General features: G+C 38.9%; 2 protein-coding genes across 7 annotated transcripts in view; one reads left to right on the top strand and one right to left on the bottom strand.

Annotated features, from left to right (window-relative positions):
* The window catches only part of SPHKAP (SPHK1 interactor, AKAP domain containing), a 115,878-nt gene extending 112,283 nt beyond the window's left edge, over positions 1 to 3,595 (top strand). For all 3 annotated transcript variants that reach the window (XM_006119884.4, XM_075937622.1, XM_006119883.4), the window contains one exon: positions 1,365 to 3,595. In XM_006119884.4, the coding sequence (XP_006119946.3) occupies positions 1,365 to 1,508 (144 nt within the window). In that variant the 3' untranslated portion in view covers positions 1,509 to 3,595. The remainder of the gene's footprint in view (positions 1 to 1,364) is intronic.
* Positions 3,596 to 7,300: 3,705 nt separating this feature from the next.
* The window catches only part of DAW1 (dynein assembly factor with WD repeats 1), a 52,796-nt gene continuing 40,425 nt past the window's right edge, over positions 7,301 to 19,671 (bottom strand). For 2 of the 4 annotated variants that reach the window (XM_075937620.1, XM_075937619.1), the window contains 4 exons: positions 17,432 to 17,534; positions 14,763 to 14,877; positions 12,135 to 12,211; positions 9,430 to 11,377 (listed from right to left, as the gene is read on the bottom strand). In XM_075937620.1, coding sequence (XP_075793735.1) covers positions 11,165 to 11,377; positions 12,135 to 12,211; positions 14,763 to 14,877; positions 17,432 to 17,534 — 508 coding nt within the window. In that variant the 3' untranslated portion in view covers positions 9,430 to 11,164. Of the gene's footprint in view, positions 7,711 to 8,591; positions 8,755 to 9,429; positions 11,378 to 12,134; positions 12,212 to 14,762; positions 14,878 to 17,431; positions 17,535 to 19,671 lie in introns of those variants that run through there. The other 2 variants (XM_006119885.4, XM_075937618.1) reach the window with 2 other exon arrangements.

Raw genomic sequence — 19,671 nt, 5'->3', positions numbered from 1 at the left:
ATGGAGAAGTGGACAGATTTTTCAAACCCTTTTAAGTTTCATTATAGTGTTTTTCCAAAGCATGTAGGTTCAGAATGGCCTGCAGCTTCATATCCCTACAGCTTGTTTACTCTCCCTAAATGATAATCACAGGATGCCATTTCAAACAGGTTATGGCTGTCAAAGACTGTCCCTTTCCCATGGTCAGTGTTAAAAGTTCCATCTAGCCATCAAGTTTACAGAAATGTCAGAGTATTTAAATAAATTAATGACAGAAAAAATTACAGTCAATATTTTGACATTTTAAAATAATATCTGTGTGAAAATCATTTTATGTAGTAGAGATATTTGGTATTTCTTGAGTATATGCATTTGGGAATCATAAACATAATTTAAAATGCATTCAGCAGCAACTGTCCAAATTGCATCTTATTTAAGAAGCAGCTGTCAGCTTTACCCATGTGCTTTTGCAAGCAGTTAATTCAATTGCTAAAATACACTAGAGAATAATGAAGTACATCCTGCCTACAAAGCTGCTTTTGGAAACCACATGCTTATTACATATAATTAAAATACATATTAAAGGTTTAGGACTCCATATGTAAATAGCAAACAGATACATGAGCTACAAATACACAATATTTTCTTGTGTGGTTTAAAACCAGAAGATGTATAAAGAGGAGCCTAATTAGTTATTGATTGTGAAATTCAAGGAAATGAAAAGCTTTGATTTTCATTTCCAAGCCAGAAAAAAGATAGGCCAGATGCATGACATTATGACATTCTATTAAAATAGGAAAGCACAAAAGTGGCTATAATGTAGGATTTTTTCCAGCTGCTTAAACCTATAAATGAAATGTAACCAAGAAAGAATACCAATTACAATAACAAAAAAGAGAAGTATTTTTCCTTCAAATCTGAGCCCTTTACGTTGGATCCCTGGGGTTGTGCAAGATATAGTACCTATTATTTTGATAATGCGCTGTCAATATCATGGAAAGTTATAATTATTTACCAGGGTTAAAGATCTCACATAGCAGTAAAGAGGAATAACTTCACTAATTATAACAGAGTTGCTCTTGATTTCACTGGTGTCATTAAGAATAGAATCTAGCTCTCTCAGATTATAGACTTTCAGGAATGAAATGCAAAGTTTCCAGCTGTCCAAAAGTAGACATCTTTCAGCTCCATATTTTATAGACAGAACCCTCAGCATATTGCATTGCTATTGTGTTTATGCAGTGCCGGAAACAGTGGAGTTCTGATCCCTGGCAGGACTCAGTAATGTCATCATACTCTAAAGAATTATTTGCATGTATTTATTTAACAAAAGCTGTTAATACACATTGAATGAAATCAAATCCTAAACGTGCCATTTTATCTAGTTTCTAGATGTTGTGCGGTTAGTTCACCAGAAGTCCTGGAAAGTGGGCGATATCTTTCATGCGGTGGTACAATACTGCAAGCAACATGAGGAAAGCAGGGAGGGGATGCCTAGCCTCTTTGACTGGCTTCTTGAATTGGGATAAGAAACCTCATAAATGTTCATCATTTTTATTTTAATCCAGCTTAAGTGGCAGTCGTTTGTGTAATGCTCTTTCAAACATCAGTGCATAAAACAAGCAGAGATATACAAACTCTGCTGACACCATGCACACAACTGTACACTGAGCAAAGTGAAATCAAGGTGCACCATATACTGTTATATCATGTGGAGAAACTTTGACATATTGTACTTTCGGATGTACTGTATTAGCAGAGGATGCCCTTGAAGTCAATGGATAATATGAAGGATGGATGAAAATAGAATGTACTTCTGTAATCAAATATTCCATTAATATCCTTTGATTATTTCAACCAACTGAAATGAAATTATATACCAATAACTTTCAGTTTTTAAAACATTAATATTTGTACAAGTTAACTATTAGAACACTTGTGTTTTTCAGATAGCCAGCCAAATGTGTGCTTAGAAGAATGTGCATCTTTAGATAAATAATATAGATCTATATAAGTATTTTTTTAAATTCTCAATTCTCAAAGTAGAAGACTTTGAACCATTAGAGTGACCTTACAGGTAGATGATACAATAACCAACTGCTGAAAATGCACTATAATTTTCTTATGAGAGACCATTTATTTCTTCTCCATAGTCTTTCACCATACTTGTGTTCTTCTGGAGGAACTGAAATCCAGACACTCAAATATTACTCTAAAACATTCTGATTCCTTTCCATTTCAAGCAGAGGCAGTTTGGACCTGTCGATAATTAGAAGATACGGGTTCTATCCGAGCTCTGACCTGCTGTGTCAGCTTGAGCAAGTCACGTCATCTCTATCCTCAGTTTCCCTATATGTGAAAAGGGGGTGATGACAGCTATTTCCTTAAAGTGCTTTAAGATCTAAGGTTAAAAAGCACTATATAAAAGCATATGACATTATTTTAGTCTAATTGATTCTTAAAAAGAAAAATCAACTGAATATAGTGCTACCTGCAAAACTGATTATATTGTCATACGTATGCCTGGGCCTAAGTGTTGATTTTGTTTTTATTACTTACAAGAATACAGAATGATTCTTAGCATCGATAAGTACATGTTTACTTTAGGGCTACCTACTCATTTTGGATATATATGTTTGGAATAAAAATTATAGTTGCTGTTATTACAATAACATTGATATAACTGCAGTGGACTGCTGTTGAGAAGATCCGTTAGTATTATGCATGTAATTATAAATTCTCTTGACTCTGCCAAAGAGCTTGGTTTTGAATTTAAAGGGGAAAAAAGTGTATTGCAGCAAAAGTCCTATTGTTTGAATTTCACATATATTGTGATTTGCTTCTTTGAAAACACATTCATTTTTGTTTCCCCCTACAATAAACATTGTAATAGAAATTCTACCTGTATTTCCCTGATAAAATATGACAGAGATAATTTATTTTCCTTTTTTCAGTATATGCGTCTGTAATTTTTCCTGAAATAATTATCCTTTTGCACTAAATATTTTTTTGAAAATGTTGAAGTAGTTTTAAATAAATTATGAAAAAGAGCCATACTATCATTGTTACCACCATTAAATCCATTTTCACCCTCTCCAAGTCATTTGCTGAGGGGAAAGAATTGTCATTGAATCAACATCTGTAGTTATGTGATAAAGGTACATGGCTAACTCTACATTTACTCTACACAGTATTCACAAAACAGTAAAGGTCATTTTACTGCCAATATAAAGGTTGATCTATTATATATACTAAGTTTAACTGTACATCTATTGGGCCCATACCTGATAAGTGTTGACACTCCACAGCTCCTGTTGGTGCCAGTGGAAGTTGTGGGCACTCAGCATCTCTGACAGGCTGGTTGTTAATGACCTAAGTGCATAGTGTTACAGATGGGAAGTACTTTTGTTTGTTCTGATAAATGGGAAAAGGTATTTATTTTTAGACAAAATCCGATTAGTTGTCAGTATATGAACTTTTGCTGTGCTAGAATACATGTTTACTTATCCTACAAAGCACAACTATCATGACTCAGTTGTAACAGTGTGATGAAGTTACTTCTGTACAGTAGTTCTTAATGTGGCAATCTAATCAGAAATAAATTTGTGTTATAGTATGTGTCTCCTCTGCTTTTCTACAAGGTGTTGATGTGTTTTATTACATATTGGAAATGGACAGAATAGCAGTGTAATACATTTTATTGGACCAACTAGACAATATTCATGACATAATCCGATAGCCTTTCCAAATGTGCTTTTGCTGACTGCCATGTCTTCTAATTGGCCCTTACACCAAAGATGTCAATGGAAGTTAATGTCCTTCATCTCAAAGGCACCCCCCCCCCCCAGTTTTATTTATTTATGTTCTAATTTTCCAAAGTGCTGTTCATGTTTAGTGCTCATTGACTTCAGTGGGATTTTGTAGCGGCCCAGGATCTCTGAAAAATCAAGCCACAACTTGTATCTACTTGGAGTTCTGTTTTTAAAAAGCCATGGAATGGGTCATTAGATCTTAACAGATATCAGAAACCAAACCGGGTCGGACTTGGCAATATATTGATGTGTAATTTTGAAAGAGGCTCTGATGTAACAGGAAATGAATTAGTAATAAACCAATATCCCTGCACATTATCAGAAGGATCTGTTGGGCTGGAGGTAAGGTCATATTCAGGTTAGTTGTAGCTATGTTGGTCCCAGGCTATTAGAGACACAAGGTGGGTGAGAATTTTTTTTACTGAACCAACTTCTGTTGATGCACTAGACAAGCTTTAGAGCTACACAAAGGAGATCTGTTCTCTTCTGTTGGGACAGTAAAGATACTATCTCACCCACCTTGTCTATACTAAAGTTATACAAGTCTGAAAGAGGAACTGATAGACTTACCAGCTGTGTCTACATTGGCATCCCTTTCCGGAAAAGGGATGCTAATGAGACACATCGCAATTGCAAAAACGCGGGGGATTTAAATATCCCCCGTGGCATTTGCATTTACATGGCTGCCGCTTTTTTCCGGCGTGGGGATAAGCCGGAGAAAAGCGGCAGTCTAGACGTGATTCTCTGGAAAATCATCCCTTTTCCGGAGGATCTTTTATTCCTACTTGAAAGACACAGCCACAGAGAGTATCTAAATTGTGCCTTGAAATTTCAGTTTGGTGGGCAATTAGCCTCACTTCTCCAGCTCTACACAATTCTTGAGCAATGGGCTGGCAACAAACTAGCTAGCAATATTAACTTTAAACCTTAATTTAAAATCTTAAGAGGGGGTGAACTTAAGTAATTGTAACTAACTTGTATACTGGTTCTAACATGCTTAGAGAACCCTGTGCCAATTAAATATTATGTTCATGTTATAGCTTTAACTTTGCATTTATGTGCACATTCATTTTCATTTCCATTCAGAAAGCTGTAGTTTTGTTGACATTCCAAGTTTTATTCAGATTACATGAGACCTGATCCTGAAATACACCTCCATTGAAATTTATGGAAGGTAAGTGCTCACTGGGTTTTAGAATTGGGCTCAGAATAACCATAGCTACTCACTCTCTCCTTTTCTGTTCAGTGCAGGAGGGATGCAAGGTCTAAAGCAAATTGCTTATTGTCACTGGTTAAGCAGTGCAGAAATGCCTGCATTTATTTAATTGTCACAAATACTGCAGACTCCTATTAGTCAGGTATAAAAAAAGGCATTCCCACTGCTTATCAGACAAGGAAACCCAAGGCTAGTCTTAATTAGGTTGGGAAATGAGATCTGGGATAGAGGAGAGGGAGTTTGTTATCAAAAAGTATGCTGCGAAATTACAGTGCATTTAAAATGTAGTGAGAAATTTACCAGAAATGAGAACACCATATTTTATGCAGTTTTAATGCAGCCTACACTTTGACTTAGATCACTACAGCTCCTCAGCATGTGGCTCTGCTTAATAATTCTGCCTTACCCATACATAGGTTTGAGGGGGAGGATACAGAGGAAATCTTCTTATAGCTCTTCTGTTCAGTCAAACACAAACCCACATAAAGAAGAGACAGAATCTGACCTTCACTAAGATTCAATGAAGTTTATAGTACTCCCTGTAGGAATGTAGTAATAATTCCTCAACATAAGTAAGGATGGCAGAATTAAGCAAGTAATTTCTTACATGCCAGATTTTGCTGCAGCACTCGTAGTCCTAAAATGTGCATAGAAATTTAATTTTCACTAATATGTAGGAACTGATTATTTTTATGTTTAGCATCATTAGTTTCCAATAACCCATGGTCTTCTAATACATTGTGCTAACATCAGTTATTGTCTTCTCACAAATCTACTAAATTAATGATAGCTGAAAACATTTTCCTGTATTTCAAGATATGAAAGCTTATGATATGCCTACTGTCAGTCTATTATATTTAGGATTGATCTGTTTCTGGAAAGGCAAGTTTTGATGTACACACAGCCTGTTTATCTTGCATGACTTTAGTACAGGGTTGTATAGCTTGCAGATAAGGACTGTTACCATGAATCATGAATTCTAGTTTTCAGAATGTCATGGAGACTGGTCATGGATATGATTAGAGACTATGAGCTCTATTTAATAAATAAAAATCATCTGTAGCTTAGAAGGAAAGCAGCCAGTGTAGGAAGAGCCACTATTTTGAAATTATACTAAGCCTTTGGCACCACCAGAGAACTCATAAAGCCACTGGTTTTAATGTCATTCAGCCATTGGCATAATTGGGAATAGGTCCTAGAAAATAACTTGATTGCAGCTGTAAAGATATTAGCGTGATCAGGACAAATAGTTAAATGAGCCATCTGGTCTATCAGGCTAATTAAAAATGATTAATGGGAAGATAGTATCTGCTATTTGCAAGGCTGCTGCACGCCCACACACACACCAGCTGAGGAGGAAATTGGGAGAATAGAAACATCACTGGAAAGCAGCATAGGGGGAAAAGACGGTTAAGTATGATGCTCTTCATATCCCTCCACAAAAGGTCTGAGTGGCCACAAAATGAGTACCGAGGAGTGGCACAAGGAGTTGAATAGGGGGCTCTCACTAAATGATTCACTCATCCTCTCTCCCCTCTGTGTTCCCCACAAACTGTTTACCTGACCCGTGGATGAGAGTTAGAGCTTTAATTCCTGCTGCATAATCCAACTCCCTCTGAGAGGTCAGAGCTCACCACAGAGGCTGGCAGCCCTTACCTGCTCTGCTAGTGGTGACCTGTTGAGCTATGACTGGTTTCCTGTTCTGAAGGTTGAGGGAAGGCAGCGTCTCTGGGATAGCTGGCTGGGATCTGTAGGGCTGGGAGGCTGCTGTCCCATGAATCTCTCTCACACATGCACACAGATTCTCTCTCTCTCTCTCTCTCTTTCTTCTGTTAGACTGGGAAGAAAAAGTGCATTGGCGCTGCAACTGCTTTAAAGCTTCCGAGCTGCACACAGATACGCACAAATCCCCTTCATTTGATTCTTTCCCCCTCCCACACAGACATACTCTCTCCCCTCCTGCTTTCATGATTGTGATTCTGCTCTCCTTACCTCTTCCCAGATTCAATTACTGCTGACTGAACTTGTCCAGCTAAATCACACTCTCTGCTGCCTCTCCTCTCTCATAGAAAGAGCAGCTTTTCTGGGAGATAGGGGGCAGGAGAGAGGGAGACATCACCAGCGGTTCTTCACCCACCTATCCCCCTGCAGATGAAAAGGAGAATAAAAAAAAGGGATTTTTTTATATGCAGTGTGTTCCATAGTTAGTAATAGCAATGTAAGTTGTGAACAATGACTACTGCCTAGTTTTTTTCCCAAATAGCCAAGAATGTTGCACTACAATTAATACAAACTTAGAACTTTAGCAAAACATTTTATTACATACAAAAAAATTAATGCAGTGTAGAAACACAGGAAACATGCAAATAATGCTCCTTTACATGTTTTATCATATCATGATGCTACTTTTATTACAAACGTCATAAAAAAAAACCAAACCACAGCCAGACAAAACATGCAGCTAACCTAAAGTATTAGTGCTAATGATACAGCTAACTAGCTGACTTTTGCAGTCCAAAGAATCAAACCTGTCAAGGTCCAAGGAACTCCTTTACTTATGCGAGACTGAAAACTGGCAGAAGGCAAAAGGTAAACAGAGTTCTGAAAGACTGCTGATTTTTTACTACTCTTGTGATGCTGATCAAGTTGAGCCATACCTCTTCTTCAGTCAGCGCCATATCCTACAGGTGTTATCCTTGCTCCCTAGTAATAAACACATATTATGGAGGATTACTTTTATACCTTATCCTTCTTAATTAATACTTGAATTATTAGCCTGAAGGCAGATCTGTGCAAGAACACTTTTTGGTTTGTGTCTACAAATAGCTATTGAAGCATTCTGCAGGTTCAGTTCTATATATGGCTCCTGCCCTCCTACCCCCCACGTTCTCAGATTGTGGCTCCTCTGGCCAGTCAGCTGGGGACCACAGCTGCTCCAGCCAGCCAACGTCCTATTCCCAAAGCCATGGACCACAGCTGCTCTGGCTGCCCTAGGACTGCTGCCCAGAACTGCCATAGAAGTCACTGGTATGGCTGACCCACAGCCCAGAGCAGCCAGCCCTGAGGTTAGCCACACTGGTCCCTGCAGAAATCAGGAAGGTTGAGGAATGTCAGGAATCTGTGACCTCCATGATAGACTCAGAGACCTCTTCATGCCTTATTCTTGCTTCAAGATCCCCCGTTTTAAAGTGGATCAAGCTTGCACAGAAAACAGCTTGAGATGCACACAGTTCAGTCCCATTACAGAGATTCTCTGCATCCTCCCCATCTCCCACTCACCCCCCCATGTGTGCAGTGCATCAACCGGACTGGGTCACTATTTTGTGATTAGTACATGCTCACCAAAAAGGTGGCAGGACTTAGCCTAAAGCTTTGTCCATGCCTGCATTCAAATTTGATCATAACAGCATGAAACAAAGCCAAAGTTCTTAAGTGTATTTCTCTTTCCCTCTGGGCTATGTGTTGGGAATCACTGGTGCTCTCAATATGCATGAGATGGCCCCAGGACACTTTTTTTAAGTTTCAAAACATAAAACATTAAATATACAAATATTTTAAAATCTCAGATTTGACATCTTAGTTACCTGTAATGATGATATCACCTTTGTAATTGAAAGCACATGAGAATATCTCATCAGTGTGTCCCTCTAGTATTTGAATGCACTGTCCTGTCTGAGGGTCCCAAAGTCGAGCTGTTTTATCAGAGCTAGCTGTTAGGATACGACTACCTTGAGGATTGAAGCAGATCTTTAAAAATAATGACAAGAAAAGTGACACCAGTTAGCATTCCAGCCTACATTACTAGAAGGGAGGACTAGCTCAGTGGTTTGAGCATTGGCCTACTAAGCCCAGAGTTGTGAGTTCAATCCTTGAGGGGGCCATTTAGAGATCTGGGGCCAGAGATGGTACTTGGGCCTGTTGTGAGGGCAGGGGATGGACTCAATGACCTCTCAAGGTCCCTTTCAGCTCTATGAGATAGGTATATCTCCATACATAGAAGAGAAAGCATGAGTCAGTGGTTAGCACATGGAACCAGAACCAGCAGCTCCATTCCTGATATAAAATTAAGGCACAATCCAACAATTAGATCAATAGTGGCAGACCCTTGCCTCTGGGAACGTGTGCAGTTACAAGGTCTAGCCACACAGAGACAATTATAAGATCAGGACCTTGGATAATAACTCCCCAAAATACTAACTGCTCTGACATTATATGCATGTTATTTACATGCTGTAGCTTTCACTGCATGTACATGTATATGTGAGAATGTTCTATGTGAAATGAGGTAATTCCCTGTAACAGTTAAAGGTCATTTACTTCACATGATATAGTTTGTTAAATGTACATTGTGTACACTGTAGGTTTGCATACATCTTTAAATCCTCACACACAGTTTAAGGAGTATAACCTCACTATAGTGTGTTTATTGCACCATTTAAAAAGTCATCACACAGACTAACGGAATTACTGATGGGTAATAGTGCCTAACGTATCCTGCCTCTTCCCTCTCTCCAAAAACATGAACCTTCAAAACAAGAGACTCCCCAAATTATCACAGCTTTCCATGCAATGCAAAGTCACAGCAGCCTTTCAATATGCCCAAAAGGCAAATTCTGGCTCCTACGAAGGGAAGCTAGAACTAAAATTAGGGTCTTTGAAGGAGAATTCTCTGCCATTGGTTCCTTCTCTTTTAAACCTAAAGGAACAAAGTATTGCACAGTACATAAGTAAGGTAAGGACTGGGACAGAGTGTGGTCACAGAAGACCCCTTGGGGGTGATTTCCAGAGTGCTGGCCACTTGCCTTCCTGCTCTCTAAGGCTTCTCACCACTCAGTCCTGACAGGCCAAATCCCTGGACTCCCCCCCAGGCAAGGCACCAAGCTAAGATCACTGCTCCTCTCTTCCCCCTCCCTCCCGCTGAGAAGTAGTGCAGACACTGAATCTCTTCAGGTCCAAGGAAAATACAGTTTAGGGCCCAGCTTCCTGGGATACCACTCCCCAAATGGGATCAGAACCCTAAATGAATTATTTAGATAAGTCCCCTTTAGCAATTAAATGGGGAATATACACTCATAGCTCCCTCCCCCCGGTAATAATTATTTACGCTGGGCTTGATAGACAATAAAAGTGATTTTATTAAGTACAAGCAGTAGGATTTAAGTGGTAATAAGTGAGAACAGGCAGAACAAAGTAAATTACAAATTCAAAATAACAGAAAACGCTTAGCTAATTCTACACTGAAACTTCAGTACAAACTTGTTACAAACACATTAATAACTCACCCCAAAGCTGATTCTTTTCTAGCTAAGCCTTCCAAACCAGGATTGTTCCTCACCTTGGGGTCTTTGGTTCCACCCCTCGGGTGCATCCAGCCAGCCAAAATAAAACCTGCTAGCTTCCTATTGTTTCTAAAGATTCCTCCTGGGTATAAATTCTGTTTCTACATTCCACCCTTCCAATTGAGGTGAACATGTGATTACCTCAGCCCAACCACTTAAGGACAAAAGGCTATTTGAATATGGTTGCCCAGGCACTAGCAACACCCTTGATGGCTTTCCATTTACACATTTAAAATCATAACGCATTCCATACTCCATATGTCTAATTTTACACACAAGAATGATACATACATCAAAATAAGGTAAACAGAGACAGTGGATTAAGACATTAAGATTAATAGGTTACATGAAGCAATTTGTCAAAAGCATCTTTGAGTTATGTATATTTGTGTCCATAAATCAATTTCATAAAGCAGGGGTGGGGATCCATCAAAAGCATCCCCTTTCTTAATCCAATTCTCTCTCACTACAGGATTTTAATAATCAAATGACTGTAGGGAAATAGTACAGCACAGAAGTCTGTCCCTTTAAGGTTCTATAGAGCAAGGGAGCAGAAATCTCTGGTCTAAGAAGCCCAGAAGTCAGCTAATGGAAAGCAGCTAATCCAGCTAAGCAGCAGTTAATGATTGGCTCCAATTCCCAGATGAAAGATACATGTGAGGATCTAGGTCTGTTTGAGAGAGAAGGCCAGGAGACAGAAACAGGTAGAACAGTGTTTCTCAAACTGTGCTCTGCGGAGCTCCAGGGCTCCGCGAGACATCTCCAGGGGCTCCACAAGGTTGACAAACTGGAAACATCAGTAGGTACAACACATACAATCAGTGGGCCGCTGGGGCTCCGCATAAAGTTTTACGCATGTAAAGGGCTCTGGAGCCCAAAAAGTTTGAGAACCACTGAGGTAGAACATAGAAACAGGTCCTGTCCTCATCCTGAGAGTATAGGAGGGCTGTGAACTTGAAGTAATGGATAGCAAAGGACTCTGCAGTATTGATCCAGGTCAGGACTATCACTTTTGTTACTTGTCCACATTTCTATGTGTAAAAGAAAAATAAAAGCACCTGTTCTGATGACTAAAAACAGAGTTGGGTGTGGCTGATTGTTTTGTCCCCATACTGGTGGAAAATCCCACCAGATGACAAACACCACAACTTTTTTTCCCCCCCAAGAACTATTCTCATTCCTAAAAGATAATACTTCAAGCCTGGAATTCAAGCCTGGAAATCACCAAACAACTGAAGTGTCATGGGCTTGAACACTAGTTTGAGTGATCATGAATAAATGATTCACTTGAAGAACGAGCAAGAATTGCAATAATTAAATCACAATCATTGCATTTGGGGTAAAATTTCAAAAGCACCTAAATGATTTAGGAGCTGTCATTCTATTTTCAAAATTGACTTGGATACCTGACTTTCAAAGAGGCATTGCATCCTAAGTGAATATGTTCTTTGGAAAATGGGGCTTAGGCACTTTGAAAATTTGATCTGTTTTGTGTTTCACCTTCAAGACATGGTCCCTATATTCCCTTCACCCAGCTGCACAGAGGAATAAAACACAGCCAGGAAGGATTAAAGACCCCTAAATTGGCAAAAACAGGGAAGCAGGTTGCGTGAGCCATGCTCCCCATCCCAACAAGGAACTGGAAAGTTTTGGAAGACTGCATCACCAACAGGCTATAAAAATCCATACTTACATTTAATTGTGAAGCTTATGCCAATTAAATATAATAATAATTGCTGGTAAGTATGTTGTTACTTAGAAATGAAAAATAAATACCTCACAGCTCACCTTAGAAATTTCACCTCCATGACCTTCCAGTTTTGCAATACATTTTTTTGTTTCAGCATTGTAAACTCTTGCTGATCCTGTATAAAAGAAAAGCCATTTGTGACTTTCATTTAAACCATTTGAAACTATTTCTATAATATAAAGTGTTTACATTCATTGGCAGGTAAAGGCCCTCAGCCTGGACCCACTGAAGTCAAAGGAAATTTTGTCACTGACTTCACTGGAAGCAGAAGAAAGTCCCGTATTAGGAATAACTAAGTTAAGGCCTGATTCTTCAAACACAAACATAAGTAACTTTTTTCACATGAGGAAATTCACAGACTCCCGTGCATGTGTTCAGAACTAAGGATGTGAAGTATTGTGTAAATGACTAATCAAGAAGTTGATGCATTGTTGTATTGACTATTCAATTAGTCTATAGGGCGGCACTGCCCCTTTGAAACTCTGTGATGGCATTTCAAAGGGGCAGCACCACATAGAGCGGGATCAGCTGGGGACTCCCCAGCTGACTCTGGGCTCCACGCAGCACTGCCATTTTGAAATGCCGCAGCGGCATTTCAAAGGGGCAGCGCCGCACAGCTGATCTTGGGCTCCGCACAGCACTGGGAGTCCCCAGCTAATCCTGGGCTCCCAACAGTGCTGCCCCTTTGAAATGCCACAGTGGTGTTTCAAAGGGGTTGTGCTGCACAGTTGATCCCGGACTCCTCGCTGCGCTGCAAGGAGCCCGGGGTCAGCTGGGTACTCCAGCTGACCCTGGTCTCCATGTGGCGTTTCAAAGGGGCAGTGCTGTGCTGAGTCCAGGATCAGCTGTGCAGCGCTGCCACTTTGAAATGCTACTGTGGCGTTTCAAAAGGGCAGTGCAGTGCAGAGCCCAGGTTTCCTCCACCCCACCCCTTCACATTGCCTCTGATACAGGCAGCAAGGGAGAGAAGCGACTAGTCAACTATCCTGTCGACTATCCGATAAGCATTTGCTTATCAGATAGTTGACTAGTCCATAACATCCCTATTCAGAACTGGGTCAATGCGGTGGTTGCCTGTAAAAAGTAATACCTAAATTTAAGTACATGATGATATTTGAAATCATCAGGTTTTCCCATATACATGGAGTAGGTTAGGAAATACCTGCAATATGGTAAAAAAAAATTATTTGTAATGGCTTCCACTGTACAACTTCTGAATATATACCCACAATTTGTATATACCTTTTGCATCTTTGTGCAATCAAATACTGCATGTTTGCTAGTATTTTGTCCCATCTGCTAAGTGTCCCAAGAGATAGGGCTTGTAAAAGCTTACACTGTCACAAAGTGTTCATAAATTACATTACAAATTACATAAATTACTTCCTAACATAAGAACTACCCAAATCAGATCAGACCAATGCTCTGAAATCCTGTCCCTGGCAGTGGCTGGTACCAAACGCATTAGAGGATGATGTAAAATACTCAGGGTATGTCTACTCAGAAAGTTATTTCGAAATAACAGCCATTATTTCGAAATAACTTTCCTAGCATCTACACAAGCCAACTGCTATTTCAAAATTAATTTGAAATAGCGGAGGGCTTATTTCAAAATTAATTTGAAATAGCGGAGGGCTTATTTCAAAATTGATAACCTCATTTCACGAGGAATAGCACCAGTTTCAAAATTGCTATTTCGAAATAAGCGCTGTGTAGATGCTTATTTCGAAATGGGGGCCTCTAGCCCTTCCTAGGGTGCCCTGCTGACCGCCTGGGCCACAAGGTAACTTCTGACCTGATGCTCTACTAGAACCAGTTCCAGTTGGCCTTAAATAAAATTCAGCATCCAATCAGCGTCCAAAAAGCTATATCAAAATGCATTTTGTGCGTAGGCGCGTTATTTTGAAATAAGATATTTCAAAATAATGCTGTAGTGTAGACATACCCTCACATAATAAACAAACATTCAATAACATATGCCATCATTAATATGTGCTCATACTGAAACTAAAAAACAAGGAGACAGGAATACAGCAAACTATTAGACTAATGAAAAATATGAACCATGCAAAACACCTGAAATGTTATAGTCTGCATATGCAGTCTAAATGAGAGAGAAAATCTGTGCCTATTTAAAACTACACAAGAAACAATTTTATTATCAGGATAGCTAATGTGCAATCTGCTGAACACAATCATGAAACTAAATTGTTTACTTCACCCCCTCATCGTTATGTATTTTCACTACATATTAGAAAGCCATAGTAATAGTTTCATTTTTATGCATCTAACTAGCTTTTGTTTAAACCCAAATTTGAGCCACTCATATCTAATTTAATCCAAAAGGCTCTCGTGCACTTTCAACCACAAGAGAATTTATTTCCCCAGATAGCTTGAGGTTAACTGGACAAAATGCAAAAATCTAAAAATGCAAATCTAAAAAATTTTAACTCTGGGAGAAATCTTTTTACCTAAAAACATCTTAATCCAGATATTATTCTAGCCCAGGCTTTCGCATTTGTCCAAGTAACACCCAGCACAGAAGGAGAGGGAAAAGCCAAAGCAATTTTTATGCTACAACTGCACTCTTCTGCTCCTGGGGCCATTGAGAGGCCTAAACTGCCAGTATATGAAAACATAGTGCAAGACCTGATCAATTCACCTACCATCGGCTGAGGAAGTTGCAATACGCTGTCCAGTATAATCAAAACATACATCTAATACTTCATCATCATGACCTGTTAAAGTTGCCACACGTGTCCCGGTCACAGCATTCCATAGCTGCATGTGAATAAAAAGCAATAAATACAACCTTATCCAAGTAATTACAGACAATCATAAGCAATCTTACTATTTATTTGTACTTGAGTTGATGCAATATTGATTTGACTGATGCAACTCTGGCATATATATGCACTGATTTAGTGTCTAACCAAATGTAATACATTTATTAAGGGATTAGTGCATTACTCCCCTGGATTTAAACCAGGGAATAGCCAGTGTAATGCATGTCTGATAAATGTTGTGCTTCATTTATATTAGTTTAATGTGGTATTACTTAAGCAGAATTATTTACTGAAATCCACAAAAAGGTTCCAGTGTATAAATTGATACGTTTCACTATCCATAGTTAGATGTTTACTGAATGATATGTACTAATTAAGTAATATTTCATTTACATAGCGTGCATTCTTATACCAAAGACCTGTGAGTAAACATCAGTGAAAGTTCACTGAAAAGAATTCCAAAAACTGGCAGAAAAGAATGAGAGAGAATCCAAATGTGAGGAAACAATCAAATTTCGTCTGAAATGCTATAATCTGCATATGCAGCCTTAATATGAGTGAGAGAGAGAGAGAGAGAGAGAGAGAGAGAGAGAGAGAGAGAGAAAATCCATGGTTACTTACAGCTAATGAAGAGACAATTTTATTATCAAGGTAGCTAATGTGCAATCTGTTGAACACAATGTGCAAGGTCTGGTAAATTAATCTAACTAATTTAGTATCAGAAGGGTAGCCAGGTTAGTCTGTAACTTTACAAACGAGCAGTCCTGTGGCACCTGAGAGACTAACAAAATATGTAGTACCAGGGACTTTTGTGGGTAAAACTCACTTCATCCGATGAGTTGGAGTAAAAATAACAGAAACCAAGATATATGTAACAGCAAAAGAAGTACCTGTCAATTGTAGGACTCATGTTAATGAAGCTAATTAAGTGACTGGATGTCTCTCATACACAGCTTTTGATGTGAAAATGTGGATGTTAAATGCAGGGAAAACTGGCTTTGTAATGCACCAACCAGTTAATGTCTTTGTTTAGGCCCAGGGTAACAGTGTCAAATCTGTAGATGAATTCCAGTTCTGCAGTCTCTCTCTCTCTCTCTCTGTAATTTGGTGGTAAAATTCATTTGTAGAAGAACTGCTACTTTTAAATCCATAAGTGAGTGACCAGGTTAAGTTAAAATATTCCCCTACAGGTATATGTGTGTGTTACTGTTTCTGATGTCTGATTTGTGTCCATTGATCTTTTGTCATCAAGACTGTCCAGACTGCTCAATATATATGACAGAGGGGCATTGCTGGCACTTTATGGCTTATATCATATTAGAGAATGTGCCGTTTTATAAGCCCCTAATGTTATGGCTTATGTGGTTGGGTCCAGTGATGGTGTCACTTCAACAGATTTGTGGACAGAGCTGGCAATGGGAGTCTATTGCTGGGATAAGTTCCTGAGTAAGTGTATCTGAGGTGTGATCTGTGACTACCGGAAATAAATTTGCTTCAGGTGGGGGGTTGTCTGTAGACGAGGATCATTTTCTAGATTAGGTTGCAGATTGTCAATGATGTGCTGGAGGGCTTTAAGTTGGGGGCTGACAAGTGGTATTCTGTTATTTTTCTTGTGGGCTTGTCTTGAAGTAGTTGACTTCTAGATACTTATCTGGCTTTGTCAATCTGTTTCCTCTCTTCCCCAGATGGGTATTTAAGTTTTAAGAATGCTTGATAAAGATCTTGCAGGTGTTTGTCTCTGTCCGTGGGATTAGAGCAAATATTTTAAGGCTTGGCTGTAGAGAATGGATCATGTGATATGTCCTGGATGGAAGCTAAAGCATTTAAGTAAGAATAGTGGTCAGCAGGTTCTCAGTATAGGGAGATATTTATGTGACCACCATTATTTATACTGTAGTATCAAGGAAGTGGATCTCTTGTGTGTACTAGTCCAGGCTGGGGTTGATAGTGGGGTGGAAATTGTTGAAAACCGTGTGGAATTCTTCAAGGATCTCCTTCCCGTGGGTCCATATAATGAAGATGTCATCAATGTAGCGTGGGTACCCAGATGGCCCACAATATGCCAACATTTTTATAGCTGACTTCGAACAATGTTTCCTCAGCTCCCATGGCCTAACACCCTTCCTCTACTAAAGCTGCATTAATGACACCTTCATCATATGAACTCACTATATATTTTTGTTAGTCTCTAAGGTGCCACAGGACTGCATGTTGTTTCTAACTAAATTAAAGAGTCTCAGAGGGGTCCAAGGCCTGTACCACAAAACAATCCTTTTTCTCTTTTTCAAACAAATTACAGAAAATTAGCTATAATGGAGTACCACGTCCTGCCTTCCAGTTTAGCTATACTAGGTGATTGCTAAAAACCAGCAGTCAGTGAAATGGTTCATTATACAAAATGCATTCTGAGTAAGTTACATTTTGCAGCCATAACAAGGAGTACAGGAATGTATTGTGTCCTAAATGAAATCTAACAATGAAATGTTTGTTGTGTTACATCAATAGCGACAGACTATACAGGAGGTTTTGTAGAGATCCAATTATCTTACCATGCAAGTTTTATCCATCGATCCTGTAACAATTAGAGAGCAGTCCCAGTTGAATTGTGCACTACTAATCTCTGCCCGGTGACCTATTAAAGTATGCAACTTCCTGCCAAAAGAGAATTAAAATTCATATTTGTGCATCCGCATCAAACTAAGATGTATATAAAGGTATATAACTATAAGTAAGCTAGTATGATAATATAGTTAATGGGCCAAATCCTTTCTGCTTTGTCCAATAGAGTCATTGAAACTCCTGGTGTTTGGTGAATACAGCTTGGCTGACACTGTCTAAAACAGAGTGAAGCTGGTTCAGCACTCTAGTGGCAGATCAGCACCTATTTCCATTATCTTACACCAAAAATGGCTAAGACTACCATGGAAAAAAGTCCTGTTTGTATTTTCTCCTTTAAAGTCTTTGACATGAATTTAGAGCTAGTAAATTATAACAGATTCTCATTACTGTACACTGACTGATGTCTTCAATTTATCCACAGTGCAAATAGAGCCCAGCCAGTAATAGAAAGTTTCTCCTCACTGCTCTGCAAACCTGTCTCAGAGACCTTGAATGAAGTAGCTCCATAAGAATGAAGTAGACTCTATAAGTAGAGAACTTAAGCACATGCTTAACTTTAAGCACTTGGTTAAGCTCCATTAAAGTTAAGGGAGTAAAAAAAAAGTTAAGAATATATTTAACTATTTGATGAATTGGGACTAAATTGAGAGATTTCAAACTCTGAATAATCCTGAGCTTCTCTGCTGAATCTACCAAAAAAGGAGACTTTTAGTGAAATGGATATGCCTGTTATAAATTCAAGTGTAACCCGCTTGCTCTTTTCACAATGGACACATCATTGTTTCAATTTTTTGTCACTTGTAACCAGGACTGGATTCTAGCTGGTGAATTATTGGTAAAGGATTCCATGTCCCATTACCAGTCCTCTGTGCCATTAAGTTTTTCTGTTTATGTCATTCTATAATATGCTCTGGTTCAATAAATGAGCTTCAGAAGAAAGGTCACATCAAGAGTTAAGTGAACCCCCTTGATAAAATGATATCTGTTATTTTTAAAAATGTTTAATCAAAATAGCTGTAATGTTCAAAATATATAGAATTGTGAAAGGAACACAACATAATTGTGTAAATACATTTAATATGGTCACTGTCACTTTCATGTCTCCAAACATAATTTTTTACATGTTTCAAATTCACCATTTTAATTAACAAACTAAATGTAATTCCCAGCCAATGACATTCCCAAAGAAGGAAACAAAAATCTACCAAATCCCAGAGCCATCTAACACCAAAATGTGCACAACTATGGACCCAACTGTGGAAAAAAACATTTAAATCATTGTTAGTTTGCCAGTATAATGAGTGCAAAATCAGGATCTATAAAATACTCCACTCTATTTTGTTACCTACCAACTCTGTGTTCTTGGAGAATCGGGGCATATTATTTATGGAAGATCCCCAACCCCACTGCGGGGTCTCTGCTTAAAATAAAGCCAAAACAATAAAAAGGCAGAGGGAGACCCACCTAAACCCCTCTGGACAAGGATGATAGGATTAAGGAAATAGCTATAGCCTCATCTGCATAGAAGATAGGACAGAAAGACATCTCCATTCTGAATGGAAAACAGAACTTTCAAAGTAAGAGCCACACTGAACTGAGGGATACAGAAAGCAGGAAAGCACTGCCTGGTAGGAAATTTCTGTTCTAGATGCTAATGAACCCATGTCTACTCATGCCCATATGTAATTATCAGACCAATTTTAGTAATAAATCCTCTACTGATATCCAAAATATTGAAATGGCCTAATTTATGAGCTCCCTCAAAAGAATAACACCCATAACCAGGAATGATCAGTCTCTAGCCTAAACAAAACATCTTTAGAATACTCCCTTGAACCATCTGCTTACTTATAAACCAATCTAGTATGCCCTTGAACTATATTGGTTCCCTGCAAAATACCTTACCCTTCCTCAAGTAAAGTGTTCTGATGCCTGGACTTAAAAGCTGCATCAGTTCCATTGGGCCTTCTCCTCTCTGATCATACTGGGGGTCCTACTCTGCCTGTCTCCAACACTCTGGACCCATAGCTACCATCACCATCTGGGAAGCCTGATCAGTTCAAGCTTCATGGAGTGGTGAGATCTTTCTTCTCTCTCTCTCTCTCTCTCTCTCTCTCTCTCTTCCCCTGCCCCCTCAAATATAGCCTCCTGACTGACACTGCCTTATATG

The sequence above is a fragment of the Pelodiscus sinensis genome, chromosome 10, assembly GCF_049634645.1.
Source record: "Pelodiscus sinensis isolate JC-2024 chromosome 10, ASM4963464v1, whole genome shotgun sequence".
NCBI classification, from domain to species: domain Eukaryota; kingdom Metazoa; phylum Chordata; order Testudines; family Trionychidae; genus Pelodiscus; species Pelodiscus sinensis.
This window is presented reverse-complemented; position numbering and strand designations above follow the sequence as displayed.